Source organism: Anas platyrhynchos, chromosome 3 (genome assembly GCF_047663525.1).
Source record: "Anas platyrhynchos isolate ZD024472 breed Pekin duck chromosome 3, IASCAAS_PekinDuck_T2T, whole genome shotgun sequence".
In the NCBI taxonomy this organism is placed as follows: domain Eukaryota; kingdom Metazoa; phylum Chordata; class Aves; order Anseriformes; family Anatidae; genus Anas; species Anas platyrhynchos.
Window position 1 is genome coordinate 20,171,401 of NC_092589.1, and position 20,355 is coordinate 20,191,755.

At 42.9% G+C, this 20,355-nt stretch overlaps 1 protein-coding gene across 1 annotated transcript; it reads left to right on the plus strand.

Annotated features, from left to right (window-relative positions):
- Positions 1-1,556: 1,556 nt before the first annotated feature.
- ACBD3 (acyl-CoA binding domain containing 3) lies at positions 1,557-15,971 on the plus strand. Its single transcript, XM_005014742.4, has 8 exons — positions 1,557-1,875; positions 7,190-7,331; positions 8,353-8,493; positions 9,684-9,842; positions 10,981-11,155; positions 13,018-13,210; positions 13,931-14,215; positions 15,262-15,971. Exons 1-8 carry the CDS (start codon positions 1,623-1,625, stop codon positions 15,471-15,473), a joined length of 1,560 nt encoding a protein of 519 aa, XP_005014799.3. The 5' UTR covers positions 1,557-1,622; the 3' UTR covers positions 15,474-15,971.
- The last annotated feature ends 4,384 nt before the right edge of the window (positions 15,972-20,355 follow it).

Consider the following 20,355-nt stretch of genomic DNA (forward strand, 5'->3'; position numbering starts at 1 on the left):
CTTTTACAAGACATAAATTATTTACTGACCGTAAATAACATCTTCATCTTAACCGTGAATTAAGCTAATGTTTTTTTCAAAGGTATAAATTACTGGGTACTCTGGGAAAATATTTCTTCATTTGTTATTGCATTATTCCAGACAGGATTTCCTGATGGAAAATCTCAACCTGTACTTTTTTTTCTAGTATTTTGTATCACAGCTCTTCCCCTTCCTATACCTGATCAGGCACTCAGCCTGTCCGCTAGCTGCACATCACGGCATTTATACCGACACTGCACATCTGTCTTTCTAAATAGGACTCAGAAATAGTATGAAACAGAGAAGGGTAGATGTAGTGGGTCTACTCCATGCCCACCAGGTAGCTGTGCTAGGGGTAGGGCAGGCAGGGAGCCGCTGAGGGCAAATCTGCTGCTGGCAGGAGAAGAGAGGAAGAGTCACACGTTTGCTAAATGTACCAAGCATTTCCTACAGGAGACGTCCTGTTAGGAGACAAATCAGTTTTCTGTGATTATTCTCCAAATCAGCTTGTCAAGCAAGATGCTTGTGGATTTAGCTTGGATTTAGCTTGGCCTCCAAACATGAAGGCAAGCTAAGGGCTGTCCAGTTTCAAGCAGCTCCTACCATGAAGCAGAAACACCTCTGGTTTTGCTGGTATATAAAATGAAATAAATATTTCCTTCCATTTGGGTGAAACATCGCAAACCCCTGTAGGGATCATTAAGGACGTCTGTTTCTTTTACTTGAAGGATGCATTTAGGATAAAGAACTCAAAGCTTCTTAAAGCAGAAATTTTAAGATTAATCTCACTATGGATTGAACTGTAAAATTAATGCAAAATAAAATATTTATGAAGTACAAACTCTGCAAACCAAGCAGGAAATGTGTTAGACCAAAACTTTGAAAACAGGTATTTTAATACAAGTGATTTTGTAGATGAACTAACACATCTTAAAGGGAAGCCGATACTGAAATGCCAGACTTTGTAAAGCAGGGTGCAGGCGCGAGGAGATAAAATTATCTGTGCTGCTGGTAGCCTGGTACACAAGGTAGCAGCAGTACAGGGAACTGTATGCCCTGGAAAGCAGAAATTGTTAGAGGGGGGTGATACAGCCTTGTTCTGTGGTTTTAGGATAAAGCAAAGAATAGGGCGTTGTGTTTGTGATCCTCGACCAAAAGGAAAAGAGCTATTGAACATGCTACAAAGGATTTCTGGTTGGTGGTAAAATATCTACTGAATTTTACTGGTTGTAGAATATCTACTGAAGCTTGGATTAACCATCTAAGGTAAATTCTGCCTTTCTCTATACATGTTTCTCATGAAGTGCCCTGTTTGGCATTCACTCCTTCAAGAAATACCAACTGGGAATTCAATTTAACACAACTTTATGCTTCTTCTTCCTTCCAGGGCCCTCAGAAGACGTTATAGGGACGCCTTCACACACCCCCTTCACCCCTCCCTTCACCCAGCGTGCGGCCACGCCGCCCACCCCCTGCCCTCCTCCCTCCTTCCCTCCCCTCAGGTGCCGCGGGGGGGCGGCCATTTCGGGCGGGCGGGCCCGGAAGATCCGGGTCGGAGGGGACGGGAAGTCGGGACGTGGCCGCCGCAGCGCAGCCCGAGGATGGCGGCGGCGCTGGGCTCGGGCCGGCTGGAGGTGTCTGTGGACGGGCTGACGCTCAGCCCCAACAGCGAGGCGCCGCCGCTGCCCTGCGAAGCCAGGCCGGGGCCGGGCGAGCCGGGCGCGGGGAGGAGCCGGGCGGCAGCGGGGCCCGGCTGCGCGGAGGCCGGCGGGGAGGAGGCGGCGCTGAGCCCGGAGCGGCGCTGGGGCTTCGCGCTGGAGGAGCTGTACGGGCTGGCGCTGCGCTTCTTCAAGGGTACGGACGGGCGGGGGGCACCGCGCCCGCTGCCTGCTGGCACGGGCTGGCTGCTCGGCGGGTGTTTGTGCTCAAAGCCTGGTGCTGAGATGCGGCTCCGCAGCAGCAAATGGCTCGTCTCTGAGCAGTCAAGCTGCGGTTTCGTTTTGTCTTTTGGGTTAATGTTCTGCCGAAACCGATATCGATAATATAGAAGCTCCACGCTGTGCTCGGGCTCTGTTACAGCTCACCTTTAATGCTCAGCCTTCGCGCTTCGCTCCTTTTGGATAGCTACAAATCTTGTTTCTGGGTTGTAGGGCACTGTGCTGCATTCATTTTGTCCCTGTTTCTTTGCTGCCTTCCTCTTGGTACAAGCTCGGCCGCAGTTTATTGCTGCTCTTCGGCCTTCCGCAATTTCTCGCAACACACGATTGTGATCGTCAGAGAACTTCCCACCCTCTCTGAAGCTGTCAGACTTTCCAGACGAAGGCCATGCTCCTCTGGCCTTATGGCTAGAATAAGTCATGTGAAGCCATTGCCTCTATCTTCATGCGATTTATTTATTATTTTTGCTGAAGCTGGTATAACACAAAGGTTTTTGTTTATAGATGTGATGGTGATGAGCTACAGGAGCTTGTAATACTCAGATTAGCAATTCTGCTAGCTCCTTCTGTATCTGTGTGGCTCTGAAAGTAACTGGCCTTGTTTCCAAATTATTTCATTTGCTGTCAAAGCAACGGCGGGAGTGGGCAGCCCTGTAGATGCTGAGGAGCAAACACAGATTCCTCCTTTCCCTCGGGAAGGAAGGTGCTGGGGATCTGAAGGCTGGTGTGTGTGGACAGGGATGGGTTCTGAGTGCTGTCCTCCGATGGCTCTGCTGCTCTGTGTTGATACGGAGGTGGTGGTGGGGAAACCTTTCACAAACTGGATCCATCTTAAAGCTGTTTGGTACCAGTGCTGTAACTTATGATACGGAAGCTGTCTTACACACACAGCTACTGTGAGGCAAGCTAGCGGCTAGAGGCAGCCTGCGGGGAGGCTGGGATCTGGGTTAGCTGCGGCTGGTGGGGTGGGGGAATTGAGCAGGGGGATACCAAAGAAGTTGCTGGATGTCAGAAGGTAGCGGTGAGCACCAGTTAAGCAGCTCCTTTTCTGCTTCAGCGTGTAGAGCGAGTTCTCTGGTTGTAACTTATAACGCACTCTCTTCCTAGAAAGCTGATTTAGATCAAAACCCTTCAGTTAGGTATTACAATGACTGCTAGCGCTCGTCTGTGGTGGCACGTTGCAGAATCGCTCAGAGCCAAGACAGGGTGGGAGTGCGTGTAAACGCAGGAAGAACACAACTGAAAATAGGTTGGGATATTAAAGAGCCTCGAAAGCTACTTCAGCCTGCCTGATAAAGACAGAGGAGTGTCTGACAGCTGCTTGTGCTTGTGCAACTGGGAGCTGTCAGTGCAGGTGATCTGCTCAAGGTGTCAGCTGCCCCCTGCTGTAGGAGGGGGTAGCTCACACAGCTCTGCCAGCAAATCTCCTCCAGTACCAACCTGGCTTTACAATTTTCTGCATCATGTGGTTGAAATAGCTTTTTACTCAACCTTCAATATGTGCCAGTCCCTGAAGTGTGCATGCGTTGTCTGTACTGATTTGCAGTGCTGCATATCTGGGCAGACTGTACCAACCATATCACCCTGCAATCTGAAAGCTCTCCTGGTACCCTAAGTACCCTAACTTCGTTGACTGCTCCAAGTTATTTCCTCTTATCCTAACAGGAATGCATCTTCAACTCAGCATTCAACATGAATTTTGACCTCATTTTTGGTGTGCTAATTTGATGGCATGGTTGTAGTTCATTAGTTAAGTAGATTATTGCCTTAAAAAAAAAAACAAAAACACTATAATATATCTACATTTTTCATAACGTTAAGCTTTGATCAGATTTAATAGGAAGGATTGATTGGTAACTCTCCTGTTGATGCAGAACATCTTCAGGAAAAAAAAAAAAGAATTAGAAGCATAAGCAGTTCTGCTGTTTCTTGGTTTTAGTGCTCATTAAAGCGCTGCAAACGAATTGCATTAACATATGTGACACTGGCTTTTAAAAGCTAGGAGGTGACAAATCACACTGCAGGCTGTTTCCTTGTTTGCCTGGGACTGAGTGCCGTTCTGTGGGAACTGAGCACTTAGGGTGAGTGCAGTGGATGAGCCGGAGTGGAAGCTGCAGCAGATTGTGCAGTGTTCCTTACAGGGAGAAAAAATCTGAAGTTAGAAACTACACGGCATGATGCAGTGTTCTCTGAAGCGTATTTGTTAACCTCCCTGGAGCCTGAATTTGTGGTTTCTTTCATTTATTATTTATTTATTTATGGTTTTTACTGGTTCAGGCCAGCAGAACAGTGCTATATAGCAACGTAAATCTGCATTATTTGTTTTTAATTAGTAGTTATTGGGATGACTTCATCTTTTGGTGTATGCAAATACAGACAGTGGTGTTCAAGCCCCTGCCAACTACCTGTACGGTAAGGAATGTCCTTGGCTCTCCATGTTCAGTTCTTCAGGACTATTCAGCTGAGTGTGTCTGTCCCCTCTGGTCTCCCCCTGCTATTCCTGTGCACATCGTCCAGGTTTCTTGCCATGTCCCTTGTTTGATATTCCCAAGTTTCCTGTACCAGATCTGTGGGTAATACGTACTGGAATGATACAGTCACGGATACTTGAGTGAATTTGGCACTTCTGCTTATCTGCACTTGCTAAGGCTCTTCTTTGGCATGTTTAACTCTGCAGATGGCTTCAGCTCTTCTGGTTCAGGTCAACCTGCAGCACTTCTAAATCTTCGGGGTAACTGTGTAGTGTGGTTTCTGCTGAAGGGTTCAGCTGAAAAATGGCTGGGGTACAACTTCGCTCTCTTGACTGGCTCCAAATACTTTGAGAGTTTGCTTCTGATCTGGATTATCTACAGGTTGCTGAATGCCTGCCTCTTATTTTTTGGTCTGTTTTTATCTCTTTACTTAGCTCGTTCATTCTTCTTCCCTTGGGTCCCCGTTCTTTGTAAATGCAGATTTTTGCCTTCCCTTGGTAGGCCTGAAGGTCTGACTTCTCAGTTCTGTGCAAACGCAGGTGTGCTGCACTCAGCTGCCAGAAGAAATCTCTTTTTCTGCTTTAACCCCGTTCAGAAGTGAATACAAATACTTGTGTCAGCTGGCTTAGGCAGGGTGAACAGCAGTGTTTCTGGCAGACCTGTATATAGGTACAGGTTGTGCAAGGTAAGTGGTGCTGCAGCGACCCCTTGAGAGGTGTGCCTCTCACAGAAGCCTAGCAAAAGCTTCACTTCAGGACCCTTTGTGAACAGACTTCGTTTTAAGGATGTAGCCCTGGGATATTAAGAGTGATTGCCAAGTGCCTGCTGTTTATTAAGGTTAATGGAAGTGCAAAGTGCTTGGAACTGAGGAAAAGCCAACGGGCTCCTTGGGTGTCTGGGCAGTAAGACCTGAGAGCAGGGAGAGAGCTTACCTCTGCTGGCTTCGTTGCAGAAAGTGCTGTAACCTCAGGGGTGGAGTTGTAGGAAGTGGTAGTTGGCATCTTTTAATGATCACAGGCTTGCTGGGGTGGGAAGGGACCTCCAGGACTTGTCAAATCCAGCCTTCAGAGCAGCCTTCTCAGGGCTGTGTCCATCTGGGTTTTGAACATCTCCAAGAATGGAGGCTCTGCATCCTCTACAAGCACTTTGTGCCTGTGGATGACCACTCTACCAGCACAGAGGGGAAAAAAGCCACCTCTTATACTGAAGCTGAATTTCCTGTATTTCAATGTGTTTGCTGCCTCTTGCCCTTTCACTGGATACCACTGGGTAGAGTCTGGGTCGCTCTTCACCTGATGGGATTGGGGGAGATGTATTTTCAGGAATAGACACTTTTGTGCACAAAGCCTTCTGTTTTTTGATGCTGGAATAGATACTTGCTGAAAGATTCTGTGATGCTGGGAAAAAAGCGAGTAATTTTAGATCCTGGAAGAGTGAAGTGAGCCTCTAGGAATGGATAAGAAGTGACTAAATGTCTACCTTCCTGATTTGATTCAGGCTTAAAAACTAGTGGTACGTGCACAGTTGTTCTGTGTGATGTTTTAGCAGAGTAAATCCAGTAACGTACTGATCTTGCTGTGATATGCAAACACTTTTCCTCTGGGGTTGTCTCTCATTCTCAGTTTTCAGAAATACTGACTGATGGCAGTGTTTTCAGCAAGCCCCAGGGGAGGGGTTTTCCCTCCTCTTCTGGGATTTTTCTTTTCCCGTTAATGATTCTGTTTACAATCATCAGCTGAGCGGTTTCTCAGCCGTGTCAGCTTGAATGTCTGAGAATGAATTGGGCTGCTTCGCTCTGGGCAGCTTGATCCGAAGTGACCTTTATGGTAAAGGAGAGCTGGAAATTAGTGGCAGCTGTGCTGTGATTCCTGACTGAGGTGTTTCACGTGACTACTGCTGTTGTTTACCTCCGATAACAGCTTCCTCATTTCAGTCCTTCCCAAAAGAGGTGATGCGTATTTCTTTGGGTTTCCTGCTCAAGAAAAGGGTCCTTTTTTTTACCCAGTAATTGCATATAGTGGTGTCTGTCTCTTAGGCTTGTTTGGCAGCTTGTTAAATGGGCTGAGGCAAGTCCTAGCTGACTCATTCAACTATCATTTTAAATCAATGCAACTTTTTCTCACCAGTAAATGACGTGATGGGATCTAACTGGGTGTGCTCTAGAAGGTGTTGGTGTGGAGCCCCTGGAATTGTGACACTGTTCTGGTTTATGCTGCCTCTATCTCATGGCCAGAGCTCTCTATACGCACTGATGCAGATCAAGGTATCTCTAAGGCTTCTCATTGTGAGGAGTTATTCCGGCTGCCTGGGCAAAGTGCAGCAATCAAATTGCCTCGAGGAAAACTTTCCCTTAGTTATAATGTTTCTCTCTGCAGCCTTTCTTGCCTTTAACCTTGTTTGTTCTGCATTCACCGATGTGAAGAGTATGGAAGAAGAGCTATTTATAAAGTTAACCCCACATCTTTCTGTAGAAAATCCCTCCTATCCACATTACAGTACACTTGGCAGACACGTTTGAAGTCGAGTTAAGCTTTTTAAGTATTTTGGCAATATAGGTCCATATGGTATGATGGTCACCAATTAACATAAATATTTGTGATAACTCACTAGCTAGAATTGACTGCAGTTGTCAAACCTTTAATGACTTATCTTCATTTCCTTTTCTTAGAGAAGAGGTTGTGATTGTTTATACGAAACACTCTCTGCTGTCCTATGCTGAACGAATTAATCACAACAGTGAAACTTTCTCTTCCTCTACAGAAAAAGATGGCAAAGCCTTTCATCCAACATATGAAGAAAAGCTCAAACTGGTGGCGCTGCACAAGCAGGTTCTGCTGGGACCTTACAACCCTGACACTTGCCCTGAAGTTGGATTCTTTGATGTGCTGGGGAATGATAGGAGGTAAAAGGCCTGTTCCCTTCCTTGATCATAATTCTGCTTTTCCTATCTGAAGTAAAGGCCACCTAATTTCAACAATAAGAAAAGTATGTGGGTTGCCTCAGTATGGGTGTATGGTAGTGGAATGTGAGCGCAGCCTTTTCAAATACGTCTTAGAAATGAGTCACTGTTTAGTAAAGGAGTTATCAGGCAATTACCGAGGTTTTTTTTAAGCCACACTGGGAGAAGCTCTTGTGCTGACGGTCCAATTTCTCATAGCAGTTTAAAGACTCAGCTCTGCATTAATACGTAGGCCCAAGTTCCTTCCTCCGAATTTGACACCAGAGCTGCAACAGACCAAGTCTTTTGCCGGTGGTAACAGCATTTGCCATAACTTTCTTGTTAATAGTAAAGATAACTTCTGAAATTAGATACCGGTTGCATTCAGCCTCTGTGTAAATTTTGATGAGGTCAGGGCAGTCTCTGCCTACAGTTTTCTTGTTTGATGCTATTTCTGGTGGAGAAGAGGCAGTCCTGTGTTGTACTTTGCTTCTCAGAGCTGGACCCAGTGCACTGTTTTTGCTCAAATAGATGGAGCCATTCTTTAGGAAGAAGCAAGCTGTTGCGTTCAATTAGGTTGAGCACTTCGGTCAATGGGTGTTACTGTGTTTGCTCATCTGGGAAAGTGTATGCATTTTTTCCACAAGCTAGAGTGGAAGAAGGGTAAAAATAAAAGATTCATCTGCCAGTCTTGGAAGTTTTTGGACACTTGAGAATTCTAAGTAGGGTTAGCTGATGGTATGTATTAGATTTCATATAAGCACTCGGCTATGTCTGTTTGAAATGGTTGTTCAGTGCTCTCTTCACCTGAAATCTACAGGTTTAAGATGTGTTTTGAGGAAAAAGTTGTTGATTCTCTGAAATGCCACATGCTGAAGTTTGGTTCTTGGTCTCCCAACTGTTTTTCGTTTTCTGAGTTCACTGCTGACTTGCAAAGAGTTGAGCCTTCTGTTCAGCTTCTCTCTCCCCTTCTTATACCCCCCAGGAAGGAATGGGCTGCCCTTGGAAACATGTCAAAACAAGAAGCTATGACAGAATTTGTTAAGCTCCTAAATAGGTGCTGCCACTTGTTCTCAACATATGTTACTTCACACAAGATAGAAAAAGAAGAACAAGAAAAGAAAAGGTAATGTTTCAATCCTGTGGTGTTGGGAAGTATGTTGAGTATGTAATTCTTGACTTACGGACACTGCTGCATCTGGCTTAGGCTGAAATCACTTTGGGAAGAGAAATGCTTGAAGTTCGGGTGTCTGTGGTAACCAATTGCTCTCTAAGTCTTTGTATGTTGCCAGCAATGAATGATTTATTCTCAGGTGAATATAACTAGAACATAAGATGATTTTTAAAATGTGGTGATACTGTGATATTTTTAAGAAATATGCACAAAATGTCTGCCCTGATACATCAGTATATTAAACATATAGGAAATGAAACTTTTAGATGTTCAAAGCTCTTTTAGTATGGGTTAGCAACTTGATAAAGGATGTCCTATACTATTCTTTTCCTGTACTATAGTACTTTACTATATATACACTATATATATAGTATATAAATTATATATATACTATACTATATATAGTATATACTATTTATACTATATAAATATACTATTTATATATACTATACTATATATAGTGTGTATATATATAATATATATAGTATACAAGTTGCAACAACTTATGTGCTATATAGTATATATATAGCATATATACTGTTATATAGTATACTATATACTATACTATATAGTATATATATACTATATAATATATAGTAAAGTATATATAGTATATTTTTATTTTTCTATATTTTATATTTTTGTTTTATTATTATTTTTTATATTTACATTTTTTATTTTCCTATATTTTTATTTTCTTATAGTAAATATACTATATATGCTAGTACTATATCCTGTACTAATCACTTCATGTGTGATTATTATCACTTCATGTGTGATTATTATTAATTATGTGATTATGTGTGAACAGTAGTATCAGTGTGATTATTGAACATATATTACAACTTGGAAGAAGTGTTCAAGGCTTCCAGATACTTTTTCTCCAGTTCTCTGCTGTTAGAGTGGATATCGAATTAAAATACACAGTTTATGCTTGTCATACTGCATAGTGCAGTAAGACCAAACAGTAAGGTTTTCTTCTGGTGAGCAATAAGACATTTCTCCAGTCAAGTTGAAGTGGGCAATGATGCCAAATGAAAAGCTTTCCTGGGGGTAGGCAAAAGGCAGGTTACACCATGCTGAAAATAGCTCGTCGTAGGGTTGTAAAAATACTGAAATATCTTATTGGGTGGATGTTGCAGGAGAGAAGAAGAAGAACGAAGGCGCCGTGAAGAAGAGGAGCGTGAGCGTTTACAAAAAGAAGAAGAAAAACGTAGGCGAGAGGAAGAAGAGAGACTGAGAAGAGAAGAAGAAGAGAGGAGGAGAATAGAGGAGGAACGGCTTCGGATGGAACAACAAAAGTGAGTAGCTGAAAGAAATGATACTTGAAAGAAAATAACTGTCTTGCACTTGAGACAATTTTATCTAACCATTTAAATGTTAGATAGCATTTAAATGTTAAACGTTATGCTAGCGTTAAATACCTGAAGTTCCAGAGCACTGCAGTCTAGCAGTGACACTTGCAGTTCTTACTTAAGAGGGGTACAGTTTGCAGAAAATAACTATCCCACCGTGTTATTGTATGCGGCCTTTTCAGCTAAAATTGCCAGAGAGATCTTGTTTGAAGAGAATCTCTGGAGATTTATGTGTTCAAGGACTGCAGGACTGCATGCACCTCATGAAATGTGTTAGAGGAGGGAAAGAAAGAAGGATAGGAAGGAAAGAACTATTACATTTGCATGATTCTTTTATCTCCCTCTGAAGTATCAATAGCTGGTCATTGAATGTTACACATGAGGGAAAAATGAACCCTGGGTCTTACTATACAACTTCTGTTCCTCTTTTGGAGAGGGGAGGAAAACTGAGCCTGTGCTTGATGAACCCATGTGTTTCTCCTGAAGTTTCAGCAGTTCAGTCTGTTGGAGATGCAGATGTCCTATTTGGCAACTTTTTTTGTTTGTGAATTAGGCCACAGTCAGTCGTGTTATTCATATGGTTGCACTGTGTCTTGGGAAATTAATGTGGTAATATGAAGTGTTTTTAGATTTAACAAAAAATATTGACATGCAGTACCACAGTGGGCCTGTTCTTATTACTGTTTGTAGAAGGGCTGCTAGGATGGTTTCTGCATGTTTTCTGGAGGAATGAATTGTGGAATTTTTTTGCCCTTGGTTGTTTGAGAGATTTAGTAACATGTTTTTCTAGCACTACTTCTTTATTGGACTATAGATAGAGAATTTCCTGAGAGCTCTTGATTTTTTTTAACACATGATGTCAAAATATTAGATAGAAACTGTTGTACGGTCTTATATTCTCAGCATATTTTTAGACAAAACTCAGGTTTGCATATACCTCTGGGCTCTGCTGTATTATGTAGATTTGTTTTATTTATTTATTTATTTTGCAGAAATTGAATTAACTGTCAAATAACCTAAGTACAGGAATTTCCCAATGACCTCAGCTGTTCGTAATCCTCGTGCTCTCTTCCCTCTAATGTAGGCAACAGATCATGGCAGCACTGAACTCCCAGACTGCCATGCAGTTCCAGCAGTACGCAGCCCAGCAGTATCCGGGCAACTATGAGCAGCAGCAGATCCTAATTCGACAGCTTCAGGAACAGCATTATCAACAATACATGCAGCAGTTGTATCAAGTCCAGCTTGCACAGCAACAGGTATGACAGACCAGCTGAGAAACTTGGATTTTGTGTTATAATCTCTTTGGGAGACATTAACTTGCCTACTTTTATCTCCTTGAAAAGCTAATTGCTAGAAGGAGGAGAGAGAAAGAGTGTTCTAGTGACTAATGCTGCTTCAGCTCCAAACACCAAAGCCTCTTTGTCTTTTCAAGTAGTTTTCTGAAGCAGCCATTAGTTAAGAAAATTCTAAGCAGCATTTATTAACCACTTTGATACAATTTCTGGAAACAAAATGTTAAGTGCTTTGCTGCAGCATCTATTTCACGCCCAATTATGTGGGGGTATGTACCAGTGCAGAGAGTACAAATAACCCTGTTCAGGTGCTTCTCGATGTATGTATCACATCTGAGGATCTGCAGAACATCAGGCTTTGGTTGGCAATGTTTCTAGTTGAATGTGAGTGTTGTACAGTCACATCCCTACTGGGTTTGAGACTGTTCCTTTCTGTCAACTTACAGCAGTACTGACTTCTCTCTCCTCTGGCATCTTGTCTGACAGAAGTGTCTAGTAAGTTGTTTGGTTGCCTGCAATAGCCTGCTTGTGGTCTGGGTGGAAGGAGACCTTCATGTTTCTGGTAGCAGTGGGTGGGAGTAAGACCTTGCTTCTGTGCAAAGGTTTTGTGCGTGGGCTTCAAAGGCTACTCTTCTGTTTAGAGGAATGTTGCATCTCTGGAAAACGTGCTGTGTTCTCTGAAGCTTATTTTAAAAGTTCAGGGTAAGTGTCTTAAGCAGATGTAAAACAGACTTTAGACTCCAGCATGTCTGACCTCGATGGGCAGGATCTGCATCTTAAATAACCTGTATCTGCCAGGTTGAGGTCTGCTATTCTTGAGCTGAAGGTAAAATTCAGTGACTAATTTCCTGCGAAGACATTTGTATTTTGAAGAGTCCAATGCTCTCAGCTAAGAGCTGCTCAAGGAAAGAAAAGAACTGAAGCGGTACAGGGAAGTCAGAGGCTTTCTGCCCTTTTATAGTTGCTCTTCAGGCTTAATGCCACCTTGGTACCAATGCTTTGGTGTCATAATGGTAAGTGAAAGCTACAGTCTCATCAGCCTTGTCCTCAATGCCTTCTGTAATTGATACCGCTCCCTTGAGACTGAGGTGTCTGAGGAGATGCTGCCAATTTTCCTTGAAGAAAACTTTCCTTGCCAGCACTCTTCTTTACAGTTATGGCTGGCTGTTTTCTACACAGAGAAGACTAATGCCCACTGAGATCCAGGGCAAAACAGTCTTTTCTTTGTAGCGGCTTACAAAATAATACATCTGTCAGGCAATGAAGTTCATCCTTCAAATCAATATTTGGATAACTGCTAGAGGAAAAAATGAAAAAGAAGCAATAACAGCGCCAAGATTATCTAATCCTGCTTAAATATTGCTGAAGACTCAGGTAGCCTATAACACTTCTGATGAGTACTTCCCTTTTGGATGCCTGTTATCTCAGTCACCTTGGAACTTAACAGTTCAAAAGTACTGTTGTGTCGTGATTGCTTCTAGTTGATCTTCTGATATAATTAATTTCACAAAGGCTGTATACAATACTTCAGTGAAAAGTTCCTCACCAATTTCCATTGAAATGGAGCTTTGGTAGTGAACCTGGACAGAACCTGTATGACTGCTCAAATCTGGAATCTAATATTTGACTATCACTAAGTGATGTGGACTTCCCCAGTTACTATGTATGTGTAATTCTCACTGGTTAATGTGTGCTGCTTCTGGTGTTTCATGTCAAGTTTCCTCTTGGGGAGGAAAGGAAATTTTGTGACTGCACTTACACCTTCTACTGAAAAAGGGAGACATTGTTTGTTTTTGTTTTACTTCACTGAATTTCTTTCATTTTAGGCAGCCTTACAAAAACAGCAGGAGGCAGTCGTGGCAGCAGCAGGGACACCTCTGACTACTGCACAAAAGGTGAATACACCTGCCCAAGGGGATATCCCATCTGTTAATGGGCAAGCCAGTACGCATGCAGACAGCCCTGAAAAAGAGCTGGATCCAGAGGCTTTGGAAGAAGCATTGGAGAATGGACCAAAAGGTAGGACTAGCTAAATCACTTAAATAAAGATAAATCACAAAAGCCTTCATTAGGATTTAGATGTCTTAGGTATGATTACTGTGGCTCTTTGCTTGGCTTCATTGAGCTATGCAAGATCTAGGTTTGATTTCTGGGTCTAGTTTTTCTCAAGGGAGGACACTGCACAGGCAGAGGATGTTTTGGGGGAGGACAGAGTAAGCAGCAAAAGCATTTCCAGCAAAGTGGATGGGATACAGAATCTTCTTTCACTATTGACTTAGTCTGTTTTATTGCATGATTTGTAGCAGAAAGCTGTTTTGTGCAAAAGTGTATTCAAACATAAAAACTGAGCATTTATTTAGTCTTGGGGATTAAAAGAAAGTCGTCTTATTCTGTTACTGCTACCCATTCTGTGGTTTAGCCTCGTTCTGTGTGCAGTTCAGGCTACCCTCCCCTTGCATCTCCTACCTTCCTCCAGCTGCTTCTAGGAAGCTGTGGAAGCAGAGCAGGAGTAGTAGCCTCCCAGCAGATCTTCCCTCACTGGTATTTCTGGGTGTTGTCCTCTTTACATTCACCCACAATCAGTAGTCTCCAAGACCTCAGTAAGAAACCTATACTAGTGCAGTCCCTGTCTGAATAGAAGCAGCTCTGATGGTCCTCGAGTGCACCCAGAGCAGACTTCAGCATGCCACATATGTTACTGAAGCAAAAACTTAACTGGGATATCTTTCCCCTGTCTAGATTCTGTTCCAGTGATAGCTGCTCCATCAATGTGGACCCGACCCCAGATAAAAGACTTCAAAGAAAAAATCCGTCAGGATGCAGACTCTGTGATCACAGTGGGCCGAGGAGAAGTGGTTACAGTTAGAGTACCAACTCACGAAGAGGGGTCTTATCTCTTTTGGGAGTTTGCTACAGACAATTATGATATTGGCTTTGGGGTGTATTTTGAATGGACAGACTCCCCTAATACTGCAGTCAGTGTGCATGTCAGTGAATCCAGTGATGATGAGGATGAAGAGGAAGGTAAGCACGCTTATTTATATAAAATCCCAGTCTTGCAGAACTTGTGATGCAGGAAAACCCCACTGACTGTCTTGTACCATTTCCTAGCTCCCCAGCTTCTACAGCATGTGGCTTCTATCTAGCTGGCATCTTGTCTGCAATTTTAAGTTGAAAGTAAAATTCTGACAGTAACATCAGATGCTGCCTTTGATCACTGATAGGTTAAAATAGTTGGGGGTGAGGAAATCCTTTCCCTGTGTATTACTTGTAACTTAGTGTGCCCTCTTGTCCAATTCAGCTATCAAATAGGCTAGATTGAAACCCATGCTATAATACAGCATAGCAGATCTGCACATTGAAACCTTAAGAAAAGTCCTGTCCTTCTGTTCATGAACTCTTTCAAGGGAGGAAACCTCCCTGAGGCTTCAAAATAGCTTAGAAGAGCAATTCCTTATATTGTCGAAGACCCAGGTCTCAGCCTTTACCTACAGGGGAGCCTGGCATACCATCAGAAAAAGACAATGTTTTGAAACCATCATGCAGCTTGCTTAGAAGGAACTGCTCTGACATAGGAAGCAGCGGCCTTTTGGATACTACTGCTAAATAATCAGTAGCAAGGGTGTCAGAAGGTCAGGAGCAGTCAGTCAATGTGGGGGTAATATCTTAAAGAAAACTGGAGCTTGACAGCTTGTAAAGATGACACAGCTGTGTTGGGAGAGATGTAGAGGGTTTTTATATCAAAGTATAAAACTTGTGATTAAAGCAAACGATGTCTATGTTGAACCAGAGGCAAACTTGCCTTTCATCCAGTGCAGTATTGCAATGGTAAACTGATGGTTATTTTCTGAAAGAGGTACTAATTGATGCTTTTTCAATGAAGGAGCACAACACAAACCTATGTGTGCTGTTCCTCTTCCCTTTGAATGCTTTAGCCACAGCCTTGCTATGAACTTCAGCCCATCAGATTTCTAAACAAAGTAGTGTCTTGTCTGCTGCAAAGCAAAGCTCTGACTCCCATTTCTAAAGTAGTTATCCTTATTCACTGTTGCTTTTTTTTCTTCTTACAGAAAATACTAGCAGTGAAGAAAAAGCCAAAAAGAATGCCAACAAGCCTCAGCTAGATGAAATAGTGCCTGTGTACAGACGAGACTGTCACGAAGAAGTGTATGCTGGCAGCCACCAGTACCCAGGGAGAGGAGTTTATCTCCTTAAATTTGACAACTCCTACTCTCTATGGCGGTCAAAAACAGTTTACTACAGAGTTTATTATACTAGATAAAGGTGTGGCTGTATTTGAGGCTGGGCTGTGCAGAAGATGTCATTTTATTTGGAATTTTCTTCAAGCATAATGGATCCTTTTGAGTCTGTGTTTTATCCTGTCTGTATCTGTATGGTTTGTGTGAACTTGCCCAAGCAGACACTGGGATCTTCCTGCTCCATGACACTAATGCATATTGCATTGGGCTTAACACAGGATCTCCCCAGCCATTTTGGGTATTGGAGTTAACCAATGGAAATCATTGGATCCAGTGCTTAAGGTCACATCAGCTGCATTTGTTCAAGCCTCATGTAAAAAGGGGGGAGGAAGTTGCTGGTTCACTGGCCGAGTGATCTGATGTTTCCAGGTCTGTATGCTTTGAATAACTTGTTAACAGTTAATTTAAAGGTCCCATCAATAGCTGGTAGATTTGGATGCAGTTTGCTGTGTAGCAAGTTTCTCTTAACTGTAATCGAATGTCAGATTTTTACACCATTAAAACTTGAAAATTTAAGTTGATGCAGTTTAGAAACAAGTTGTCTCAATTCTGTCCTCATCACAGAAGAAACATTCAGTTCCTTAAACTAGTGTAGTAGTTTAGGCAAGGATGAACAGCGTCATGGAAGTACAGCAAGTAACCTCTTCTGAAGACATAAACTGAAACACAATTGAGAATATATGTAACAAGTAGAACCTTAATCTCTGCCCTGCTGCTAATCCTAGAAAAAAAAGTCATTTTTGGAGGAAATTGACCTTGATCCAGGGCACAAACAATTTCTAAGTTTGGGTTTTTAATGGGGTAGGTTTAAAAAAAAATAATCTGCACAACTTCCTGGTTTGTCTATTTTGTTTTTTTTTCCTAAAGCCAGAAAGAAGCATGTTGTGCATCTGAAGAACAGTAAAATTGCTTTACTGACTTGAAGGCATTAACATGCACTAATTATGGAAATCACTGCCAGTCCCTTTTAGTCTGAACTGGTGGTACTTGGGCGCAAACTTTCTGCTTTAATCTGTAACTGCAGAAAGCCAGAATGCACGTAAATATTTAATAATGTATCTTTAATCTCAGCTTCATAGGGTTCGTATGGTTCAGTTGGGGCATTTCAGATTTTGTGTAGCTGAAGAATGCAGGTGGCTACTTGACTTGAGGATGCAGCAAACATCCACTCTCCTTGGAGCTTTGCACCCAGGGGGTCGTGTTACAGTGATGACTTGTGGAAGTGCTGGGTGATGCACTTTGTTACTGAAAGGAACCGGTTACTTTGGGTCTGTCAGATGAGTTTTTGCAGTGAGATTTCCATTGATTAGCTGTAGCATGTACGGTTTCACAGCAAATGATGTTGAGTTTGGGGGATTTGTTGGAATGATCAGTTTGTACATACATGATACTTTCCTTTACTCACACCAACCATGGAGATACTTCTCCTAGAGTGCTTCATCTGTCATCTTGCATTTGGTTCTGCAACACCATACCAGCTTATAGCTAGTTAGTGCTGCTTTATCCAAAAAACACTGTACAATGTTCTGCTCTTGTGTACATACAGTATATAAACCATGAATTTAGTACCTTGCTTTTAAAGAAAAACTGTATTTAATGTAAAAAAAAAAAAAAACTTTTAAAAAGGCAGGCACTAATATATTTCTTCTAGTCTTCAATTTAGATTTTTGTCCATACAAAACTGTTATGACATTTTCCTCTAAGAATATCTGTTCTTGGAAGTGGTGTTTGTTGCTTTAAATGGCAGCACTTACTGTCATGTCTCGATGTTAAACTTTTACTTTTTTTCAGACTTTTTTATTGCCTCTGGCTGTTGATTAGTGCAGTACAAGTGCAATTTCAAGATACCCTGAGATAGTATTTAATCCTAATTAAAATACATTTATCTGTAATACTGTTGGCTTCTTATTAATTTGGGAACCTTGGCATTGCTATGTATTGTAGCTGAATAGCCATAAGCTTGTCATCTTCCCTGTCAGTTTTAAAGTCAGTTCCATGCTAACACTGGTTTTAGCAGCCTAATCAGGTGGGCCAGAAGCTTGCTACAAGAAATGTTTTGAGCTTGTTTGGTAGATGGCATCATCCATACCAGAAGAGCCCAGCTTGAACAGCGTAATCAATTGGGTTTGAGAACAACCTTCCGTGTCAGAAAAGGTTGGATGCAGGCAGCCAAAAGCCATGAGTTGTTTTCTGCCTGGGAGAAACGTGCCTGCCTTTGCCCCTGAGGTTTAATGAGCCAAGCCCAGCTTCAAGGAGCAACGTGAGCTGGCTACGTGGTCCTGAAGAGCCTGGGGATCCAGCAGCAGTGAATTGGCTCCGAGTTACTCAGCCAAGTACTGCTGGCAGCAGCTGCATCATTCACATAATTTTGTTTGCATATTTTCAATGGGACCTGCTAGTTAGTCCTGGTTTGTACAAGATCTGGGTGTTGCAGTAATGGGTGCCTGAGGCTGAGCTCTTGGCCCAAAGAGCAGAAGACAGTATCACTGTTCATCATCTTTCTTCTCTTCCTCCTCAGTAAATAAAGCCAAGTAACCCAAAGGTTGGCCCAAATCACCCTTTGCTGCGCTGCTATCTGCTACTAAGAAGTGTTTTACCTTGGAGCTGAGGCCAGAAGAGGGTTTCTCACAAGTCTCATGTTTCAGGTCCGATGGCCTCCTCTGTGCCTCTCTAGCTTGTGGTTCAGGGTTTCACCTGGGGAGCAGAGGTCTCCTTAGTGAGAACAGAAATAAGTTGTGCTGTTAGAAAGGGGATGCTGAAAAATAAGGTCAAATTGCCATGTATTAGTCTGGTTCTGTTATAAATTAGTTTCATATGAATCTTCAACGTGCACTGAAAACCAAAGCAATTACAACAGCAAGTCTACCCCAAAGTGACTTCTTTTACTTGTCACATGCGTGTATAGATTCTCCTTTTGCTAATTAAAAGTGAACCTCTCTTAAGGTAGCTCTCTTTCACAAGAGCATTATCACAAACCTTATTTTTTTTAAATTATCCAGGTCATTTGCAATACAGCTAGGTGATGCAATGTAGACTGACAAAGCTGGATTCCAACTGCACTGCTCTTTTGAGAAATAGTAAACAACAAGAGGGACAAACGGGGCCTGTACAAGCAGTCCCTAGAAATAATACTGTTCTCAGAGCCACTGTTCAGGTGGCTAATGAATTAACTTGCTAATTAACTTGCTAATTAAGCTGCTTGGCTGCTGTATGATATCCTTGCTTGCCTTGGCTATCCTCTTCATCACCCACCCATTCCCTGCCTTGGCTTTTAACACTGTGCCTTCTACTTTGCTGTGTAAGTTGCAGGTCCCCTGCTGTGTGATTTACAGCATGCAGCTTTTGAGGTGAAGCATGGTGAAGGGCAGGGGTTGTGAAGTCACTCACCTGTTGTGGAAGCAGGCCTTAAAGGATAGTTCAGCCATTTAACCACCTCCTACTTAGGCGGTAGAATTTACTCTAGAATTTTGAAGTGGATTGCATGGACCTGTTGAGTGTAGAGACATAAGGCGGCCATCCTTCATCCGTGTGCTGTGTGCTTCTCCAACCTGAGTAACAGCTCAGTGGATTTGTTAGCCTTATGAATCTAGAACAGCATCACAGAGGCTGCTTTCTGACAGCTCAATACCATCTTCTTTCTAGCACCAGCTCCTGCAGGCCCTCCTCCCCTCCATTAGTGCATTTGCAGGGGAAAGACTGTACGGGGAAGCTGAAAAAAGCCCCCTTGAGCTGTCAAACCCCTCCCAGCCTGTTTCACTCATGCTCTTGGCTTCTGGGTTCATGTCCTGTAGCTTCTGCTCTTTCTTAAGCTCCCCGGCTGTGTTTGCTGCACTCACACACTACTGGGATGTGGCCAGCACCTTCCATATACGTGGCACTGCTCAAAGGCACCGCTTAGATTGAGAGCCCAGCTAAAAATGCAGGTACACACATGCAGTCCTGTAAATCACAGTTCTGTTCTGCTTGCTCTGGGCTAAGGCGTGCCAGCAGTGTTAGTACCAAAAGCTGGGTTAACAGGCAGGTTACAAATGTGAGCTATGTGCTTCTGGATCCATTGTCTTAAATAAAAGTGATAGGGGGAAAAAAAATGTAACCTCCCACTGCAGCTATGTCATCTGGTACCACACACTGGAAGATCGAGCAAAGCATGAGATTTTATCCCAAGCCTTTCTCCAAATGCCTGACATCTCAGACCTGCTGATTGCAAATTCAAAGCCTTTCAAAGGTGTCTGGTTCACAGAAGCAATGTCAGCTGGACTTAATATATTAAAACATATGGATTAGTGATATTGTGCATGTAAAGCGATCTTGTATCCTAAAAGGGAATCACGAGGAATGAGGAAAAAAAAGATGCTACTTGTTCTGTGTAACCAGTTCTGTTCCTGGCCTCTTGACCTTCCCATTCTGCATCATCTTCATTGTACGAAGTCAGGGGAAGGAGAGGGAGAGCCTTGCTCTTGTTAACCAGCTCCTGCGTGCTGACCTGATGATCAGACCAATGCCTTGCTTCAGCCTACACTTGTCCTCTCTAATACAAGTTGAATTAGAGAGTCCTCGGTGTTGGCCTTCAAGAGTGTTTAGATGTGTGCTGTTGCCACGCACCAATTCCCTAACAGTAACAGTAAATGCGGCTAATGATGATTTTAGTTGAACTTAATCTGTGCCTAAGGTTAAAGATGAGGCAGTGACAAAAGGCCATGAGACGTGGGGGCTGTTTTGGAAGAGGAGGTCCTGCTGCTGCTTTGCATCCTGTTGGCAGAAGCTCCCTAATGATCAAGTGCCAGTGGTGGCTGAAACCCAAGCCTCATCACCACGCATTACTGACCTTGTGATCCAGAGCCAAATCTTGGTGTTAGCAGGATCGGAAACTGTGCTGCCAAGAGCGACCGCTTCTCTGCATCTGCT

What these genes read in the sequence shown, in the direction of transcription:
- ACBD3 (XM_005014742.4), top strand. Translation starts at nt 1,623, where the DNA reads ATGGCGGCGGCGCTGGGCTCGGGCCGGCTGGAGGTGTCTGTGGACGGG. An exon ending in TCCAGCTTGCACAGCAACAG is followed by an intron (nt 11,156 to 13,017) that starts GTATGACAGACC and finishes CTTTCATTTTAG; the next exon opens with GCAGCCTTACAAAAACAGCA. An exon ending in TGATGAGGATGAAGAGGAAG is followed by an intron (nt 14,216 to 15,261) that starts GTAAGCACGCTT and finishes TTCTTCTTACAG; the next exon opens with AAAATACTAGCAGTGAAGAA.